The sequence below is a fragment of the Sander lucioperca genome, chromosome 12 (genome assembly GCF_008315115.2).
Source record: "Sander lucioperca isolate FBNREF2018 chromosome 12, SLUC_FBN_1.2, whole genome shotgun sequence".
Lineage (NCBI taxonomy): Eukaryota > Metazoa > Chordata > Actinopteri > Perciformes > Percidae > Sander > Sander lucioperca.
This window is the reverse complement of record NC_050184.1, coordinates 2777032-2798824: the sequence shown is the minus strand read 5'-3', so window position 1 is coordinate 2798824 and position 21793 is coordinate 2777032. Positions and strand designations below refer to the sequence as shown.

The window sequence follows — 21793 nt, the reverse complement described above, 5'->3', positions numbered from 1 at the left end:
CTTGTCTTACTACAGTGAGGTGAAGTCAACACTAAGGCTGGGTTAAAATAATCGATTCTCCAATTAAAATCTTTGTTCTTTTGCTTTGTTGCTTTTAATAAATGCCTTTTCACCATGGATGTATAAGTAAACTTTTTGGGGGTCAGTTCTTAATGTAAACATGAACCTGGTGCATTATAAACATATTTGAGGGTTGCTTCTTGCTTGTACAATTTACAGCAGAAGTTCTCTGAGAATCTCTTTGTTTCCTTCTTTTGTTGTTCCCTTGTTGAACCCAATTTATATCGAATCGGAAATGTAATCGAATCAGACCTCATGAACAGTGACAGACTGCTGCCTCCCTTCTCTCTCTCCTTCCTTTCCCCCCAACACTGTTGTGTGACGGACAATCTTTTAATTATAAAACTGGACAACAACAAAATGTGTTGCTGCTGCTCTTCTATTATTGCACTTTTGCACTGTTATTATTACATAGTATGGTATATTGCCTTAAGTGCATTTATTATATTTATTTACTTGTCAGAACTACTCCTTGTGCTTTTGAATTGCCCCCCGGGCAAATCAAGTTAATTAAATTGAATCAGAATCAAATCGATTCAGGAAATCACTGGCGATACCCAGCCCTAGTCAACACTGAAGAATCACACTTAAACTTTTTATTAAAGCTCTTTCTAGCATATTTAAGAGGGTTTTATACTTACTTATTTCCAATGACCTAATTACTGCCTTTGAAATAACCAACATCCAACACAAGGGGAACCACCGTTGCACCACTTACAGACCCTATCACGTCTACAACAGTTAGTAATGTTAAAGCTATAGTGCGTAGTTTCTGTCGCCCCCATGAAGAATTCTAAGTGATGAACAAAATTGTCGGCGCATCCACATGATACAAGCTTTCCGTGACCGTGCACCCCAACACCCCACCTCCACCTCCTCCACACAGTTACTAGTAGCCAAGGAGGACACGGAGGATAAAAAAAAAAAACATGATGGGCTCTTCAGAAGACATCATTATCTTCACTCGAGTTTCTGCGAGGGAAAGTTGCCGGACGACTCAATCTTCTGAACATAGTCATACTGAGAAATACAGAGAGAGTTGTGTGGAGCTGATAGTCTTAAAGGTCCCATGGCATGAAAATTTCACTTTATGAGGTTTTTTAACATTAATATGAGTTCCCCCAGCCTGCCTATGGTCCCCCAGTGGCTAGAAATGGTGATAGGTGTAAACCGAGCCCTGGGTATCCTGCTCTGTCTTTGAGAAAATGAAAGCTCAGATGGACCAATCTGGAATCTTCCCTTTATGACGTCATAAGGGGAAAGGTTACCTCTTCTTTCTCTGCTTTGCCCTCCCAGAGAATTTGGCCTGCCCATTAGAGAGAGAGACATCATGGCTTTCAAACGAGCAAAGTGGCAGTTGGTCAAGACCACCCCCCCCCCCCCTCCACCTTGCCCCCCCCCTCTCTCCTCCTCAATAGCATTTAAAGCTACAGACACAGAAATGGCACATCCTAAGGAGAGCTCATTGTGAGACTGGCTCTAGTGGCTGTAATTCTGCACCAAGGCTGAATTTCAGGAAAGAGACTTCAGATACAGTATTAGGGGACCACTAAGGTCTATATAAAAGAGACTTCAGATACAGTATTAGGGGACCACTAAGGTCTATATAAAAGAGACTTCAGATACAGTATTAGGGGACCACTAAGGTCTATATAAAAGCATCCAAAGAGCACTATGTCATGGGACCTTTAATTAGCTTTGTAACAACTCATTTGGCAATGGCCTGAATGTAACGGACGTTTATTAATATCAAAAAGTTACGCACTAAAGCTTTAACACAGGTGATATTTTCAGGCATTCAGTCAGAATCTCACCACAGGGTTTTCAAAGATCTGCCACAGATCATTATGAAGATGGCTCGTCTGATAGTTGTCTGTTGACAGGATGCGGCCGAAAGTGTGCATGTTGGTTACGTACATGAAGATTCCCTGAGAAAAGGAGTCACAACAGTTCAAATACTTTCACGGACAATTTTACATTCACAGTTTTAAACCATTTTGGTTTTTCTTTATTAGATCTTAGACCTTCCAGATGTTTCTCTCCACGAGACTAAAGTTATCTGCATGTAGTGTCGATGTTAACTCGGAGTAAGCGGAGTCTCATAGTTCACTTGAGCTTTAAAAACTTGAAAAATATCTCTTTTAAAAGTACATTTAGAACAGATATAAAATGAGCGAATAATTGTGAGTTTACTAAGGACAATCATGCAAGTAAATGTGATTAAATATTTGAAATCGATCGACAGCCTTAGCTCTAATACTAATGGAAGTCAAAGTGGAATCGTTCTTTTCTCCTCTTACTGACCTTGTCGCGGATGTTGTGGCAGAAAGCCATGTCGGGGTCTAAGGTGTTTGAGTTAAACAGCTCGTAGTCTGCGAGCTCCGATCGAAGCAGGCTGGCCTTCACCAGGTACACGCTGGACACGTACGGGACATTCCACACACCCCTAAAAAAACAAGACAGACTTAGACAACTTGCATGCCAACACTAGCAGGGTTCAACAATAAGGGTTGCTCGATGGTCCGAGGCAAGTAAAGCGCCACGCCAGGCTAATAAATAAAACAACCAGTTAAAATAAAGTTTCAATTCTTTTTTTCGACGGCCGACCATCGGCAGAAAAGGCAGTCGGACTGATTAGTCGGCTCCCGTCTCCCTGAGTTGGTCAAAAAAGTGCCTCAGAACACACTGAAGCGACGCCGACTTGAGCATACGTTCTGCGCGTGCACGAGACGTAATACGTCTCCATAACAGCAGGCGGCGTTAATCTGTACTGTCACCCAAACAACATAACATCTCTCTAGACCTAGTAAACACAGAGCACGCTGTCGTCAGTCACTGTTTTCATCAGAGAGTGGTGATAGTAGTCAAGAAGGATCGTTGTTGTCATTACTCGCTGAACGGAAGAAAATACCATGGCTAGTAATAAGAAGATACTGCCGTTGTCAGCTCTCAGGCTCTCCGGTTTTCTCGTGCACTGATTCGCTAGCCAAGGGCTAGCACTCCACCAATCAGATTGGTCATTGAGTCCGACTGCCCACTGGCCGATTCAACAAGTCAAATCGGCATAAATGAAGGCCGACGGCTCCTCCGACTGACGACGGCACGGAACACACCGAACAGACTCGAGTCACCGACCTCGCCAGACTGTCCGACGGCCGATTATTGGGTTGGTGTGTCAGCGCCTTAAAGTGCTGGTGGCCAATCAAGAGTTGAGTTGGCGTTAGTGACGCGTGACTGGCGGCTGTCCTGTTAGAGAAAGCATAAGAAGTACGAGCTAAAGCCGAAGAGAGAGTTTTCAAGCGTCCTGGAAGGAGTTTTCTTGTGTGGCGATAAAGTATGTCGATGAAACAACTACAATGTTTTGCAAAGTTTGCTGCAAGATTGAGTATTGTAAATAAAGGTCAGAAACAGTATATATATTATCCACGACGTTCCACTTCCGGGATTGCTCCAGTGCCGCCTGAAATTCCAACAGATGTCACTCTCTTAAGCTGGATGTCCGTTTCCTTCCTCTGTCTCTGTGTTGGCGTTCTAACCTCGGTGGATTTGTGAGGACTATGGTTAACTGCTCCTCAGATCTCTGCAGGGTAAATCCAGACAGCTAGCTAGACTATCTGTCCTATCTGAGTTTTCTGTTGCACGACTAAAACAACCTTTGAACGTACACATGTTCCACCAAAACAACTTCCTTCCCGCCCATGACGATTGTGATTGGTTTAAAGAAATGCCAATAAACCAGAGCATGTTTTTCTCCCATCCCAGAATGCTGTGTGGACTAGTCAGACCTTCCTCCACAGCGCTGTGGAGGAAGGTCTGGCATAGCGAGACTAGGTCAGATATAACTATTTACTTGTCGTTATTTGATAATCACTAATAAGTCTCTTAAGTCTTCACAACGTTTAAACAAACTTACACTCTGCGTCCTTGAACTATGTCCACGTAGTCCTCCGACCGGGCGTAGTAGCCTTCTGCACTCAGGGCTCCCCAGAAGTTGCTCCACAGTCGACCAACTCGAGTTAGCATCGGTGCCACAATAGGCCTAATCAACAATTAAAAGGAGTGTTAATATATTTCTTCATCGGGCCAAATACACTTAGTAAAAATTTAACTCATGCAAATAAATAAAGAGATTTACTATGTGTGGTTGTGTGTTTACAGCAGTCCCAAGACATCACAGGATTATTGTTACTAATCTAATAATGATAAATATACTTGCAGGTTTTGTTCAATGAGAATTTTAAGTGTGTTCTCATTCTTTAAGACCACTTGAATGTCCAAGAGGAAGAAATAGTCACAGTCCTTGTCCTTCCGGCACATGTCACTGAAAGGAAGGAAAGACATGTATGTTGTTAGCCTAGAAATCTAGACGCAACCTAGCGGCAGCAAATTTAATTTACAGCCAGGGGGGTCTAGCAACTCTCTGTTGGCTTGCGAGCGATTGGCTTGAGGCCAATCACATCGTGTATAGAGTCGGTGGGCGGGGCTTATGGCTGCTGCTGCTGCTGGTGAACAGCAGTCTTTGGAATCGGCTTTGGCCGCGACTCTGGAAGACTTGGAGTTCAGCTTTTCTTTGAGAAAAGAACAATCAACTAGCGTTGCTCTGGTTGGTTGTAGAGCTATCCTATTGCGTGCAGAGGGAATTTGAAAGACAACCGTTTATCCCGCCCCTCGGATTGAGCCCGGCCAATGGTGAGTTCCCAGACTCAACATCTGGATGTGGGTCTGGCTTGTCAGGCTAGTATGTTGTGTGAAATTAAAGAGAAATGCCAGCACATACTCCACGTGTGGTTACATTTCCTCTGAGACACGCACGTACATGCTCCAGTAACAAAGACACAAATGAGAGCTACTGTCTGCTGCATCTGGAAGTGTGAAAATACCCTAACGTTAGGTTATTCATTATTATATAAATAAATGTTTATGCACGTGTATTTTTAGCGAGTGAAACCCTGATTCTAAGTAGAGCACATATGATTTTGTACAACATCAGTTTCTTTAGAAATATTTTTAACTCCAGACGAGTTTGACGATAGCCAGACAGATTATTTTAAGAGGCTGGAAGAATGAAGGGGTGCCATCAATCCAGGAGTGGGGTTGTGAGATGGCTAGGGTGGCGGCGTTTGAAAAAATGTCATATAAACGGTTTGCCAGGTTAGACGTCTATACTAGAAAATGGTAGCCTGACGTGGTCATACTCAGATTCTAGTCAGAGTATGAGTCTGATTCTGCTCCGTTGGGCTGTGATTATGGGGCGTGTTTCAACCCAACCAGGAAAGAAAATGCCTCTGCACTCAATTGGATAGACCTACAACCAATCTGAGCAACGGAGACAGACGTCACAGAAGCTGCGAGTCAAAGGAAGGCTTTACGTTACCGTTGATCATCTGTCCATCATCGTATAAAGCCCGCCCTGACAATTTGATTGGTCCGAACAGCTCTGGTTCGAGCACAGTTGCCCCACAATGGATCAAGTCCAGAACGAACTTCCCGACCTCAAATGTTGTGGGCGGGGCTAAGTTCGGCTGGCATCCAGTCTAAGAAAATGGGGAAAGTAGCTGAACTTTCTGGAGGCTCCTAAAAAGCTTTGTGCTGGGGAGAGACGTGTATGATGGGCTGATGGTGTTGTCATTTATACATATGTTTATCTGGTTTATGGTTTGTTTTGTTACTATTTTGTTGAATGGTCGTGAATATTGAAGATACTGTTTCATCTTTTTTTAGATTTTTTTGTCTGGTTGAGTGGTGATGACGAAGGGAGGGTGTGTTTATGTTGCGAATTGTATGTTTTGTAAGTTGTTTAAAAAAATAAAATAAAAATTGTTAATCACAAAAAATAAATATTTTTAACTTGATTCTCACAAGCCCATGTTGCAGGAGGCAGCTTCGTCCATCTCCTCTTCAGGCCCGACGACTTTGACATCCTGATAAAGGCTTCTATGCTCCTTCAGGAAAGAGCTGATGTGACGCTCGTGATGAGCTTCCTGGAGGGAGAGGAGAAACAAACAGATTAGGTGCTTTCTGACCGATTGTACTTTTTAGAGGAAAAGTACACTTCTAAGCAGTTCTAAGAACTACTCTCCCCCAAAATCTTTTTTTCCCGTTTGCATTCCCACTGGCCAAGTGGCCATAGGGACTGGTAGGAGGGGTAAGGGAGGGATGTAACCACGGCAACGGTCTTTATAGCATCGTCACTAGACTTTAGCGCCACATACAACAACAACAAATGATGCTAATACTTGTGCACTTTTCCTTTATTAAATGCACGTCCATTCTCGTAGTAATTCACGTAATGTTTTGCTCAACACAGACGGGGCTTTATTATACTCAGAACAGACCCCGCCTCTGCCTGCTGCGCTGTGGACGTGTGTGTGTGTGTGTGTGTGTGTGTGTGTGTGTGTGTGTGTGTGTGTGTGTGTGTGTGTGTGTGTGTGTGTGTGTGTGTGTGTGTGTGTGTGTGTGTGTGTGACGGCCGGCGAGCCGCAGGACACGCTTGTGGAGTTTAACTCCGAAAAGACAGTTAACCACAGGTTCCCGTTAATCTTATGATGGACATGTGTTGTGATATTTAAACAAACGATCCGTCAACGATGAAATAAAAGCCTCTTATTTACGAGAGCGGTCTGAGAGACCTCCAGCTCACAGCGAGGTGTCTGAGCATCACTGGCTGAGCGACGAGCTAGAAGCCGGGGCAGGCGCTTGCTGGCTGTCGCCTCACTCATGGAGTTTCTGAACTCCGAAAACTTTGAAGCAAATTGTCAATTCGGCATCAATTTTCGCAAGACTGCCTATATTCAAAATATAAACAGTTAATTTCTCGCCTAAAACATTGTCAGAAGTGAATTTAATGATGAATAAGATGGTGAAAATTGTTAAAAATGTCCCGTTGTTGGTTGTTGCAAGTTCCGAGTTGGCAGTGGGCGTGACTTATAAGTTCGACCAATCAAGTACACCTAGGAAAAGGGAAAAGGGAAAAGACCTTGTTCTGAAGTAGGAGCTAAAAAAGTACGCTACTGAGGCCAGAGGAACTTAAAAATCCCCAAATTTTTCCTGTCGGAACACGACGAAAAAAGTGTTCTAGGAACATTTATTTCTAAGAACTGCAAAAATCCCTCCGGTCGGAAAGCCCCTATAGAAGAGAAAATGCAGAGCAGGAGTCTGAGTTACAACGGACACTGAAAGCAGCACCATTGCAGGATCAATTCATGTGTTCACCATTGCACATTTTCGAGACAGTCATCCTACGAAAAACGCTCCCAGAAGTTGTTTATTAAAGCTGCAATTACAACCTATATTTACGTTTATTGTTGTGTCGCCCTCTAGTGGCCGTGGCAATTATGACGGGAGCAAAGCAGGAAGTAAGGTGACAAAATAGAAGAGCGCCATATTTCCACATTTCAAACAAACACAGGACTTTTCACCCAGGAGGGTGGGGTTCGAGTCCCGTTTTGAAAATAAAAGTACACAGTGAGTTTTCTTTAACTTTACAAACGTCACGTTCAGCGTGCGTAACCTGAAGTGAAGAAGCATCTGATTTTAACCCAAACCACAATCTTTTTCTAAACCCAACTAAGTAGTTTTTGTGCCTAAACCTAAAGCCCCTGACACACCAACCCAACAAGGTTGAAAGAAAGAACAAAGAACGCCACTGAAGTCATTCTTAAAAAAGAAAGATGTGTTCGGAGTTTAAAGTTGAATCTATCAACTAGTGTGGCTCTGCCTGGTTGTAGAGCTATCCTATTGCGTGCAGAGGGAATTTGAAAGACAACTGTTTATCCCGCCCCTCGGATTGAGCCCTGCCAATGGTGAGTTCCCAGACCCAACATCTGGATGTGGGTCTGGCTTGTCAGGCTAAGCAGCCCCAGTTTATGTATTAAATGCTCTCCTGTTACCTGGTTGTAGATGAAGAGTTTGAGTCTGTTTTTGGGATATTGGAGCTTTAGTAGCCGTTCAAAGAACATCGTCACAAAGGGGGTGGGCTGCTGAATGAAGACACCAATGACCACCAGAGGGTATTCACTCTCCTGTGGGAAAACAAAACAAAACAGGCATGACATGAGTTCCAGGAGGAAGGGCATATTACTTCTTGTTGGCAAACGTTGACAGAAAAAAAACACCTGAACACTTAAAGGTCCCATGACATGGTGCTCTTTGGATGCTTTTATATAGTCCTTAGTGGTCCCCTAATACTGTATCTGAAGTCTCTTTTATATAGACCTTAGTGGTCCCCTAATACTGTATCTGAAGTCTCTTTTATATAGACCTTAGTGGTCCCCTAATACTGTATCTGTAGTCTCTTTATATAGTCCTTAGTGGTCCCCTAATACTGTATCTGAAGTCTCTTTATATAGGCCTTAGTGGTCCCCTAATACTGTATCTGAAGTCTCTTTTATATAGACCTTAGTGGTCCCCTAATACTGTATCTGTAGTCTCTTTATATAGTCCTTAGTGGTCCCCTAATACTGTATCTGAAGTCTCTTTATATAGGCCTTAGTGGTCCCCTAATACTGTATCTGAAGTCAGGCCTTGACCAACTGCCACTTTGCTCGTTTGAAAGCCATGATGTCTCTCTCTCTCATGGGTGGGCCAAATTCTCTGGGTGGGCAAAGCAGAGAAAGGGGAGGTAACCTTTCCCCTTATGACGTCATAAAGGGAAGATTCCAGATTGGTCCATCTGAGCTTTCATTTTCTCAAAGGCAGAGCAGGATACCCAGGGCTCGGTTTACACCTATCACCATTTCTAGCCACTGGGGGACCATAGGCAGGCTGGGGGAACTCATATTAATGTTAAAAAACCTCATAAAGTGAAATTTTCATGCCATGGGACCTTTAAAATAAGCCTCAATATTGATTGTAGTTGTGGGAAATCTTGCACAAAGACAATTTGTGAATCACCAAAAAGCCTGTGAACGGACCTTAAGAGCTGTCAGTGGGTGGAGGTCCTGGTGACACACTGTGCATCCTGTCTCAAATGTCCATGTGTTGGGGATGTAGTTACCCAGGTAGTTGATCTGGAGCTGGAAAACAAATAGTATGTGTTCATGCAGGTTATCACATCTCAGTCCAATATCCAGTACTTACTAGAAGAAAATTACTGATTTTCAAACTCTTATCATTAACAAGTACTTTGACTGGCTGACTTGGCAAGAAGAATAAAAGATTGATCTTTAAAAATAAAAATAAAAATGTGTTAACCATAGTTACACATGTTCCACCAAAACAAGTTCCTTCCTGAGACTATTTTGCAGAGGCACTGTTACTCCATGTGGCGTTTAGCACCGCCCACGACGATTGTGATTGGTTTAAAGTAATGCCAATAAACCAGAGCAGGTTTTTCCCCCATTCAAGAATGTTGTGTGGACTAGCCAGGCCTTCCTCTGCAGCACTGTGGAGGAAGGTCTGGCAATGCGAGACTATGAAAGCTAGAACTAAATAGATATGGAATTTAAAAGTGCAGTTTCCATAATCCGATTCCATACTGCATTTAGATTTGATAAAATGCTGTCGAACACAAGGGCTGTATTCATCCACCTGGAGGCCCAGGGTAAAAATGAACGGTAGGCCGCTATTGACATCTCACCTAAGTGGCAACTTCCAGGTCTGAGAAGTGAAGCCGATGCTGAAGCTCCTTAAAGCTGCGTTCTCTCTAACTTCTCGACTCCACCGGCTCCAAAAAGAAGTCTGTTTCTATAGAAGTCTGTGAGAAAATGAGCCTACTTCTCTCTTCATTTATTACCTCAGTAAACATTTTCATAATGAGTTGATGGTCTCAATCACTAGTTCCAAGTCTTCTTCAACACAGCATGATGTTCATTTAGTAAATGATGCTCCCATTTATTTTAAAACAGACGATAAAGCAGGGGATGCTTTAGGACCTGTCAGTCAGGACAGAGGCTTAGCGATGCTAACCATGCTAACACTGGGGACATTAAAATAGACCTCAACTTGTTTTGGGGTGTTTTCGTCTTAAACTTTGACCCTCTGACTGTGTGTTTTCACTTCATCAAAGTTAACTGGAACATTTTGGTCGCCTAAAAATATCTTGTTCAGTGTTCTGCCAACCAAGCTAGCTAGCTACCGCTAGCGTTAGCTTGGTAACTTGAGGGAAAGTTTGCTGATTTTCTGTTCTGCTGTACATGCAGATGAACGGTGGTTATGATTTTTTCTGTAATCGAGCAGCCCTATCAGTACCTTGGTTGGTCCGTTCCCATGGATAACGACTGGCAGGGTATCATACAGCACATTTCTGGCTCGTACCCGCCCATCCTCAAACTTCAGCACCACCTCGTCTGGAAACACACACACACACACACACACACACACGCACGCACGCACGCACGCACGCACGCACGCACGCACGCGCACACACACACACACACACACACACACACACACACACACACACACACACACACACACACACACACAGTCTTCACTGGGGAGTCCCAACTTTGTCAGATTCCTGTGCTTCTAACTGTTTGAGAGTCAATGAGTATTTTCAATCTGCGTTCTGCATTCAAAGTGTGTAATTTGGCTTTTGGTGATTTGATTAATTGTAGTTCAGTTCAATATCAAGTCAGATGTGTACTGCTCATTAGCTAATCTCTGTTGTCCCTCTGCACGCAGCCTCTACTTCTTTTACAAACTTCTTGTGGCTGTGGCTCAGGTGCTAGAGCGGCCACCTGCCATTCGGAAGGTTGTTGGATCGATCCCTCTATCCCTGCAGTCCAATGTTCAAGTGTCCTTGGGAAAGACACTGAACCCCGAATTGCTCCCGATGCTGCGCCACGGGTGTGTGAGTGTTTACCTGATGAGCAGGTGGCACCTCGTGTGGCAGCCTCGGCCACAGTGTGTGAACGTGTGTGAGTGGTGAAAGGTTACTGTACGATGTAAAAGCACTTTGAGTAGTCGTTAAGACTAGAGAAGCGCTACATAAATACAGTCCATTTACAAAATGTTTTTCTGCAAAAGCTATTGCTGATAAAGTGTGCACTACCAGAGGTCCTGAGCAAGACATGGCATGAAGCACGCTCAGAAGAAGTTGCCTTCCGGATAATAAGAAACATACAATTTCTAAAAAGGTGTTATTAGAAGGGTGCCCTTAACATTTTTTTGGGGGCATTTTTGGCCTTTATTTTTGACAGGAAAGCTGAAGACATGAAAGGGGAGAGAGAGGGGGAATGACATGCAGCAAAGGGCCGCAGGTTGGAGTTGAACCCGGGCCCGCTACATCGAAGGGTAAACCTCTATATATGGGCGCCCACGCTACCAACTGAGCTATACGGGCGTCCACCCTTAACATTTTTTAACATGGCAGTAGAGACCTCGGTAGTAGAGGTGCCACGATGAATCAATTAATCGATTAGTTGTCAACTATTAAATTAATCGCCAACTATTTTGATAATCGATTAATCATTTGAGTCATTTTTTTATTAAAAAAAATAAGATTTCTCTGATTCCAGCTTGTTAAATGTGAAGATCTTCTAGTTTCTTCTCTCCTCTGTGACAGTAAACTGAATATCTTTTGAGTTTTGGACAAAACTAGACATTTGAGGACGTCCTCTTAGGCTTTGGGAAACACTGATCCACATTTTTCACCACGTTTTGACATTTTTATAGATCAAACAACTAATCGATTAATCGAGAAAATAATCGACAGATTAATCGACTATGAAAATAATCGTTAGTTGCAGCCCTAGTTGGTAGCCAATAATATTGACACTGTGTCTTTGCTTCATAAACTAAGAAACTAAATTCAAAGCACTCACCGAGGGCTCCATGAAGGTTCTGGAACAATCTGCATTTGCTGTCCAGTGTGATATTTATGGATTTCTGAAAACATGAAAACACATAGTTTTACTGTTTATGTTGAGCTGAAGTTGATTAAAGCCAGTACTGAAACAGTGAGTCTCAAATAATAGCTGTGGATGTGGCCAGCACAGACAAATAATAAAGGCTGGGTAAAAAACATTAATTGACTTGCATTTGGGCTCCATCTACACTACTACGAGTTCATTTTTGAGCAGCATTTTAAAGTGCCCATATTATGAAAAAATCACTTTTTCTGGGATTTGGGGTGTTATGTTGTGTCTCTGGTGCTTCCACACACATACAAACTTTGAAAAAAATCCATCCATGCTGTTTAGAGTGAGATACGGTTTCTGAATGTGTCCTGTCTTCAGTCTCTGGGTGAGCTGGTCTAAATCGGCACGGCTTGTGACGTCACAAGCCGAAACGAGCAGGCTAACCGCAACATTAGCTCGTAGCGTTAGCATTAGCATGCTAACGCTAATGCTAACGCTAGCATGCTACCTCGTTCTCAATAGCAAAGCACTGCTACAACACACACAAGTTCATCATAATCTACAAAAGAACTACTTCCATGTGCGCCCTCATTTAGAAGTCTCCCAGCTAATCCTGCCTTGTAACTGACCGAAGTTGTAGAAACAGCCTTTCTTTTACTGTCTATGGAGCTAGCTAGCTGACATGATCTACATCTGAGCTACTGGGCATGTGCAAGTCCAATCAAAGATAGTACAGAAGAAGAAGAAGAAAAGAGGTCTCACTCTGTAGCTAAAACAGAGACCAGCTGAAAAGAGGATCTGCAGCAGTGAGAGAGAGCGGTGCAGTACAACAACAATATGGTGTTTTTTGAAAATTAAACCATGTAAACCTATTCTGGTACAACCTTAAAATACAATTATGAACCTGAAAATGAGCATAATATGGCTGCTTTAAAACCAAAAACAATCACCGTCCACACAAAAGTTTTATCTCCGTAGCAGAACTTAATCTCCGTCCATATTAACACGTCTGACAACACGTATCACATGACCAGTCACACACACTGGGAACGTGCGTTGTCTGACGTTACTCTGCGGTTGAAAATCATGGATGTATAAGTTTAAAATACAGAAAATACTTTGGAGAAAGAACAACAATGGTGAAAAGTAAGAGCAGGGATTTATTATCTTGGACTGACGACGAGGTGGAACTGATACTGAAAGGTCTGTAATGGCGCGGTGATTAGTGACGATTCTCTCCGACTAGGGATGTAACGATTACCGGTGTAACGGTAAACCGCGATATAAATGTTGACGATAATTATTATTATTATAATTATTATCACAGTGGAAGATATTTAGATTTTTATTTTTTTTGGGTGCCCGGATAGCTCAGTTGGTAGAGCGGGCGCCCACATATAGAGGTTTACTCCTCGATGCAGCGGGTCTGGGTTCGACTCTGATCTGCGGCCCTTTGCTGCATGTCATTCCCCCCTCTCTCTCTCTCTCCCCTTTCATTTCTACAGCTGTCCTGTCAATAAAGGCCTAAAAATGCCAAAATAAAAGATATTTGTTTTTAAACCAAAATGTAGCAGTGTAGATGTAGCCTTAGCTCACAGGGTCAATGTAGTATTAACAGTATCAGCACTAATTATATTAGTACAACAACAGAGTCATGTCATACTCACTATTCTGCTGAAAACACTCTCTCTTTTTAAACTAGTACTGTTCTCTTTCACACTTCATGCAGATATTTTAAATTAAAAGCCTACCAGGAACACGAGTTTATTATGCCCAATTAGCTACTGGAAGGCTTTTAATGTGAAAAAATCTTACCCTTTTAACTGGATCAATGTAAATCTTAGTGAAGAACAGCTGGTCACTGTCATTATCTTTTCCTGTCCAGTCAGCAACCATTTCTTTAATGTTGGGAATGTAGCCAATGAAACCTAGGAGGACAGAAACCAACCCAGAGGAAACAGACAGGAAGTGAGAAAATGTGGTAGAAGTTTAGAGTTGTTTTCATTTTGTGTCTACGTTCACACACATCAAGGCCAGGCAGCTTTATTAGTATAGCACATTTTATCAACAAGGCCATTCAAAGGTCTTTACATAAAACATTTAAAATTAACAAAACTGAAAAAAAGAACAAGACGGATATGAAATACAATAATAGAAGTGAGAAAATCAGATATCACGATATTCTTGACCAAATACCTCGATATCAATATTGCGGCGATATTCTAGGGTTGACAATTGGTGCTTTAACAAAATATCTTCACACTTAGATTTTAGATAAATAATCACCAGTAATGTGGACATAATGTCTAAGTGGGGAAAAGGCAAATAATAGAACAGTTACAACAGTCTGGTCAGTTCAGAAAAGTACATCACCTCACTGTAATGCAGCCTTTAAAACCAGGAAAAGACACCACTTATGTCATATTACGATATCCAAAATCTAAGACGATATCTAGTCTCATATCACGATATCGATACAATATCAACATCTTGCCCAGCCCTACAGTGCAGTGTCAGAAATTAGCAATAAAGGCAGCATCAAACAGAAAAAGTCTTCAGACTTGATTTAACAGAACTGAGAGTTGCAGCAGACCTGCAGTTTTCTGGGAGTTTGTTCCAGATATGTGGAGCATAAAATCTGAACGCTGCGTCTCTAAACGCTGTTTACTTCTGACTCAGATGACCTGAGAGGTCTGGGTGGTTCATAATGTAGCAGCAGATCAGAAATAAACCGTTCAGGACTTTATCAACCAACAGAAGTATGTTGAAAACAATTCTTTGAGAGACATGAAGCCAGTGTAAAGACCTCAGAACTGGGGCATGTTCAATCTCAAAACGGTGTGCACCCGTTTCCTACGGTTTCCTGGTTGAACGACATGTTTCCTCTGAACGGAGTGAAACAGTGTGCAACTGGCTTTGAGTTATGTTTCCTCTCGTTTGATGGGTGTGTCACACAGGTGTTACCCAATCAGCAGAGACGTGTTTGTAAAATCGTGGTAATAAAATCGGAAAATCGCTAACACACACAACAGGGTGGTCAACGTAGAGCTGAAGATCTTTGATTCTTTGTCGGGTTCGGTCTTGATTTCTATAATTTTACACAGGCTCGGGCCGGGCTCGGGCAGGCTTGCGCTCAAGTAATGCGTTTCGATTAGCGCGAAAATGGATGCTGAGGAGGTGAAACGGAGGCTGGCCTCTGGAGGACTTATTTTATTTCTTTGTTCCAACTTCCAAGTGGCCTATAGCCTCCGTTAGTCATGAATAATTGATGTACAAAAATGTATAAATTACTCATTCTTGACAAAAGGCAAAAGAGCTGTGTGAGTGCGCACAGTTGAATAATGGGCTGTAAACGGGTTTGGGCTTTTAAAAAGCTATCAATCTAAATGTACTTGTCCGGTTTGTGCCGAATTCTGTCGGGCTCGGGCCTTGTCGGGCCGAAATTTTAAGGCCCGATTACAGCTCTAGTTCAACGCGCCCCCCGTTTCAGTTTTAAAAAATGCGTTGCTACGTTTTGTCAGGGCTGAACGTGGCCCAGGAGTGGGGTAATCCACCTTCTTTGGAAAGTGAAGTCAACTGTTCCTAATTGCCTCTACTAATGACTACTGCCAGGTTCAGGTTTTATTGCTTCAGCCCAGAGCAGAGTGCTAACTAAAGACCTGCTGTTTCTTTGCTATAAAAATAAACAGCCATACTGCTTCCTAGACTTAATGTCTACAGTCACACCAGCGGCTTGTGAAAATAAAAGTGTTCAGAGATATTCATGGCGCTATTACAAAGTGTACTTGTGTGAAGATGGTGTAAGGCAGGGGTCACCAACATGGTGCCCGCGGGCACCAGGTAGCCCCCAAGGACCACATGAGTAGCCCTCAGGCCTGTTCTAAAAATGAAAATTGAATATTGACATTATCTGTTTCCCACCTTGTTAAGTCATTGTTGATAATTATTGTGAGAAATCATTAATGTAATCAGTGTCTTCACATAGATGAGTATCATTAATCATTAATAATCATATATAACTAAAGGCAAACTGAGCAAATTTGTTATTTCAGAAGAGCGTATCAAACTGGTAGCCCTTCGTATGACTCAGTACCCATGAAGTAGCTCTTCCCTTGGGTTCAAGGTTGGTGAGTCCTGGTGTAAGGTCATCATGTAAAGTCACCTGTGAGATTTTATATCATCTGTAGTCTTTGTGAGCAAGATGTAAAATATCTGCTGGAGAGATGCCCAAAACTTAGGCATATAGACCTCAACAGTCCCGCCCACAGCCGATTCCAGAAGTAAGAATACAATACAATTTCTCCATTGACAACTGGATATACAAAAGCCATAAAATCATAACCGTCGATGGTAGACTTAAAACCAGCTATGACATGACTCAGCGATTGTATATGCTCATATAGACGCCAAAAGTTCATGGGGCACCAACCTTGTTTTGAGAAAAATATCTTTTATTCACGATGTCTTGGATAAGTACTTCATTACCCACAATCCCAAACAATCCCACAATCCCACATTGATGCCTCTGATCGGTGGAACTCATGTAACTGTTTGGTTAAACCCCGCGAAAGTCCGTTAGAGTCTATGCTGCTGTACTGTGTAGGCTACTGTAACGTTACTGTCTACTGTACGAGCTTTAATAAAAAGAAGGAAAAAAAAACCTGTGTTGCGTTTCTGCACGGTAGACTTATCACTGCAATCATGATCTCCTTGGCTGCCATGATGGCTTTTTTCAAGGACGAGAACAAGAGTGTCCAAAGGGGTGAAAACCACTGGTCTAAAACTCTTTCAATACGGATTTTTCGAGATGTCGATTGGAGAAATGAATGGGGAACTAACTCCCGGAAACTAAGCTCTCTTGGAGGAGGGGCGGGACTGTTGAGGTCTATAGGTTGTGTCCGAAATTCCACACTAACATGCTATTTAGTAGGCAAAAACCAAGGGGGTAAGCGTCTCCTCACAACCCGAACCTCCTATGCCGCCATTTTGATGCTAATAAGCACTCACTCCCCGTTAGCATTCCATTGACTGCCATTCATTTTGGCGTCACTTTGACAGAGAATAACTTTACATCTGAAGCGTTTAAAGACTCTATTTGTCCATTGTTTATTTCTAAAGAAACACGACAATGTATAAAAGGCTCCATTACCTTGTGCCTCACGTTATGGCTCCGTAGCAGACGTTTTTGTAAAAATAGGCTAATGATCGTGTCATAACCACGAGACTTACTGTCTCATAGTAGAGGAATTACCGTATAGTCAGGAGAAGCTTGCAGGCAGTTTGGACTTCCATTAGCTGTTTAAGTTGAATTACTAATGTTAACTATCATTTTAGTGATCAATAATTAGCCTGTGCCTATGTTATCTCCTTACATATACCTACGCTCTCCGTCTCTGCTAGATTGGGAATGATTGAGATTTCTCTTGGCACAGCTACCAGAAGACTTCCAACTTTCAGACAGGTTGCTCACGTCACATCTACGTCTTCAAGCTCAGTTGGAGGCTGCTCAGTAACGCTCAGCCATCACCGGGAAAGATCTTCTAATATCCTTCACTGGTCTCCGTCCAGAGACACGGGATCTGGTGGTCCATTATATACTGTCTATGGCTAAAACGTGTGAGATTTTTTAGTATCACTATTTTTAGAAACAAATAGTACATGAATTGCATACTATTTCCGGGGAAATATTACAGTATGCAAACACTGGACACTACAGCTGTATAAGTATCCCACAATGCAATGCAGTAGTAACGACAACGTTCATAACAGAAACCAAAGCAGCTCAGTCAATAACTAATTTAATTATGAAATGTAAATATTTTATAATTTACATTTCAACATATTTAAACGACTGTTGGTCTAGTTGCTAACGTTTTTCAGTAATTTAAGCATTATCTGACAATGCCACTAACGCTGAGTTTGGCAAGGATTACCATGGTTACGTGTCTCCAACAGCAAGGAGGCTCTCAGGAAATGAGGTTGAAAATTACAGCTTAGTGCGAAAAGATACACACTATTGTTTATTTACACAAAAGTACGTTGAACGATAGTATACATATTGAGTATGTAGTGCAGAGAATGTAATTAGACATCCAGTACATGTACCTCCTGAGCCTAGAAACCTGTTGCCAACGATGACGTGGGGGTATTTGTCCTCCAGGTGTCTGTTGGGCCAGATCAGGCTCTCAGAGGAGAACACCACCTTGTGTCTGGCCTGTTGGAACTTCTTGAGCAGCTCTTTGGGACCCGAGGCGAAAACCACATCGTAGCTGTGTGATAGGGGGTGAAAATAGAAAACTTAACAAGGCAACAAGGCAATTCAAAGGTCTTTACATAAAACATTTAAAATTAACAAAACTGAAAAAAAGAATAAGACGGATATGAAATACAATAATAGAAGTAACAGTGCAGTAGGGCTGGGCGATATGGAGAAAATCAGATATCATGATATTCTTGACCAAATACCTCGATATCGATATTGCGGCGATATTCTAGGGTTGACAATTGGTGCTTTAACAAACGATATCGATATAATATCGACATCTTGCCCAGCCCTACAGTGCAGTGTCAGAAATTAGCAATAAAGGCAGCATCAAACAGAAAAAGTCTTCAGCCTTGATTTAACAGAACTGAGAGTTGCAGCAGACCTGCAGTTTTCTGGGAGTTTGTTCCAGATATGTGGAGCATAAAATCTGAACGCTGCTTCTCTAAACGCTGTTTAGTTCTGACTCAGAGGCGAAAACCACATCGTAGCTGTATGATAGGGGGTGAAAATAGAAAACTTAACTGCGCTGTATGGCTCGGCAGTGTGTGAAGCCGGTGGCGTAGTTAAAACAAATGAAGGGGGTTGCCTTTATAAGATGCCAGCGATCTTTATTTGGAGAGTTAAGTTGACAGCGGTTGTGTTTACCAGCGCTTAAATGAGAAAAACATCACACTCTCTTGTGATTTTAGCATGCGTACATTAGAGTTAAATCCTGGGAAACGGCATTCCCCGGCATAACCATTAAAACTATTTCCCGTTTCCAGAGAAATTGTGGGCTGATTAAGCATTCTTCCCCACATTAAAGTACTCATATTATGCTTATTGGCTTTTTCCCTTTCCTCTATTGTGTTATATATCTTTTTGTGCACGTTATAGGTTTACAAAGTGAAAAAGCCCAAAGTCCACCCCAAAGGGACTTACCATCTCCAACAGAAAACACTGTTCACAAACTGCTCCAAACAGCTCTATTGTAGTCCAGCCTTTACTTCAGAGACAAACGTGGTCACTTTGGAACACACGTTATAATGCTCGCCTAGCTGCTAGCATGGCACGCCCTCATACTCTGCTTCTGACTGGCTAGTAGTCCTTACCTAGCTACTGTCAGGGCACGCCCTCATACTCTGCTTCTGACTGGCTAGTAGTCCTTACCTAGCTACTGTCAGGGCCCTCATACTCTGCTTCTGACTGGCTAGTAGTCCTTACCTAGCTACTGTCAGGGCACGCCCTCATACTCTGCTTCTGACTGGCTAGTAGCCCTTACCTAGGTACTGAGCATGTGCGATTCCCAACAAAGATAGAACAGAAGTGAGAGGTCTCACTCTGTAGCTAAAACAGAGAGCTCAACACACAGGGTGAAAAGAGGAGCTGCAGCAATGTGCAGTACAACAATAATATGGTGTTTTTTGAAAATTAAACCATGTAAACCTATTCTGATATAACCTCTAAATACAATTATGAACCTGAAAATGAGCATAATATGAGCACTTTAAATACAAATACAGGTAGAATATCACACAATAGTAACACTGACAAAACAGAAGATACTGTAAAACCTAAACCCATCTGTATTATTATACAATACAATATATATAAGTGTTCAGCAAAAATAGCTACCCATGGCTATAAGAGAATCAAGCTCCGTGGACATTTTTAAAAGACAATTGAAAACTTATTTATTCAGCGCTGCTTTTAACTAATTGTCGCTCATTTGTTTAATTATCATAGTTTAGATGTTTTATTGTTCCAATGCATTCCGTTGTGTTGTTTATTTTGATTTTTTGGGGGGGCATTTTAGCCTTTAATAGACAGGACAGCTGTAGACAGGAAAGGGGTAGAGAGATGCAGCAAATGGCTGCAGGTCAGACTCGAACCCTGAGCCGCTGCGTCGAGGACTGAGCCTCTGCATATGGGGCGCCCGCCCTTCCAGATGAGCTATCTAGGCGCCCCCGTTGTGTTGTTTTGATTTTTTTTACATAATCTATTGTTCTTGGCATACCTGTTCTTAATGTTTGCGGCCTCTGTTGTTCGATGCTCATTTGTTTGGTTTTATCACATAAGTGTCTGCACTTGTTTTAATTGATTTTTATTGTTTTAATGGGATTTTATTTGTTTTGTGGTCTCTCCACTTTGTTGTAAAGCACTTTGAGCTACACTCTCTATATGAAAGGTGCTTCATAAATAAAGTTTATTATACTATTAATTGATAATTAAGTACCAGGGTGTTACTCTGGCCATCACATCTGACAGGTGCATTAAAATCTGAAACTCTGCCTGCGGTGAAGATGCTCTACCTGTCGATAAAAAGGATGACTTTGTCCTCATTCTTCATCTCCTCCAGAGCCTCTTTAAGGAGTCGTACTTTCTGGCCTCCTCCTGGACCGGACATGTAGTCGCCACTCATCCATTTCTGACCCCGACCCAGAACCTTAAAAACATACACACATAAATGTATTGCAATTGGAAGAGTTGAATGCTCTTTTGAAGAAGAGATAGACAGGCTTCCATGGCTAGACAACAGGAAATACACTTTTACCACAAGGGTTCCTACCTTGACAGTGTAGTTAAAGTGTTTAGCGGACCCCAAGAAACGCTTGAAGCCATCAGTCTCTTTGGTTGCAACTGTCACAACTAGAAGTTTCTCTGGAAGACACCACATTAAAGAGGAATTCAGAAAGAGAATACGTATTAATCAATTTATATTTATGTATGCCACCCCCAACTGTTAGATGAAATTCATGCCCATGCCAGGGAGTGTGTGTGTGTGTGTGTGTGTGTGTGTGTGTGTGTGTGTGTGTGTGTGTGTGTGTGTGTTTTCTTAAGAAATTCTTCAATACTTTACTTTATGAGTATGTGTAATTTACTGTAACCAGGAATGGGCTTGCATTGCCAAGGAGAAATGAATCCAAATTCGTTAAGACAGAAAGAAAAGTCTATTTTTTTGTTGTTTATTGGTCCATAACAGACATTTAACAGCATCTACAGTATGCTAACGTTAGCATAGATATGAGCTAGCTACGGCTAACGGTAACGATAGCAGCAGCGCTGACAGCCCCTAGCAACGGCTAGCAGCCCATTCCACGTCAGCGGCACAGGAGTCTTCCTCAGCATCTAGGTGCAACTTTCTCTCTTGTGTTTACTCATGATGTTAAACGCAAACATTTTCCTAATATTTTCTTAATAATGGGCTATAACATAACTTAATAAACGTCTTTTGCGAGTTAGGCTAACGTTACAAATAAGCGCAGCGCATATCGAAGTTAACGTTAAATCTCAACTTTTCTTGTAGCTAACGTCAATGCAAAAAATACACAGTGGAAGTGGGATTTCCTTTCCTTTTTTTGGCTTATTTGCTGCCAAGTCTGCTTGAATTTTATAACGTTAACAGACATTTTTGTCGATAGGAACCCACCGGCCATGTCAGAGGTAAAATTAACGTACGTTAACGGTTGGGAACATTCTAACGTTAACGGTTAGGAACATTATAACGTTAACGTAGCCTACGTTAACAGTTAGGAACATTCTAGTTTTTTCCCCAACCGTTGCCCACATGAGCTAAGGAGTCTCTCTCAGTCCATACCAAGCTTGAGTGCCATTAACTTCACTGTTAGAAACCGTGACATGTTGACTTTATCAAACGCCATTATTAGCTATAAAAATGTGAGAGAAC

General features: G+C 42.1%; 1 protein-coding gene across 3 annotated transcripts in view; it reads right to left on the bottom strand.

The window, feature by feature from the left end:
- plod1a (procollagen-lysine, 2-oxoglutarate 5-dioxygenase 1a) overlaps positions 1-21793 on the bottom strand; it is a 36332-nt gene that overhangs the window by 14228 nt on the left and 311 nt on the right. For all 3 annotated transcript variants that reach the window (XM_031311197.2, XM_031311213.2, XM_031311206.2), the window contains exons 2-14: positions 20675-20766; positions 20418-20551; positions 17967-18130; positions 13677-13789; positions 11826-11889; positions 10249-10346; positions 8973-9074; positions 7950-8081; positions 5920-6041; positions 4277-4381; positions 3974-4099; positions 2365-2506; positions 1875-1988 (exon numbers count right to left, since the gene is read on the bottom strand). In XM_031311197.2, the coding sequence (XP_031167057.1) occupies positions 1875-1988; positions 2365-2506; positions 3974-4099; positions 4277-4381; positions 5920-6041; positions 7950-8081; positions 8973-9074; positions 10249-10346; positions 11826-11889; positions 13677-13789; positions 17967-18130; positions 20418-20551; positions 20675-20766 (1508 nt within the window). The remainder of the gene's footprint in view (positions 1-1874; positions 1989-2364; positions 2507-3973; positions 4100-4276; positions 4382-5919; positions 6042-7949; positions 8082-8972; positions 9075-10248; positions 10347-11825; positions 11890-13676; positions 13790-17966; positions 18131-20417; positions 20552-20674; positions 20767-21793) is intronic.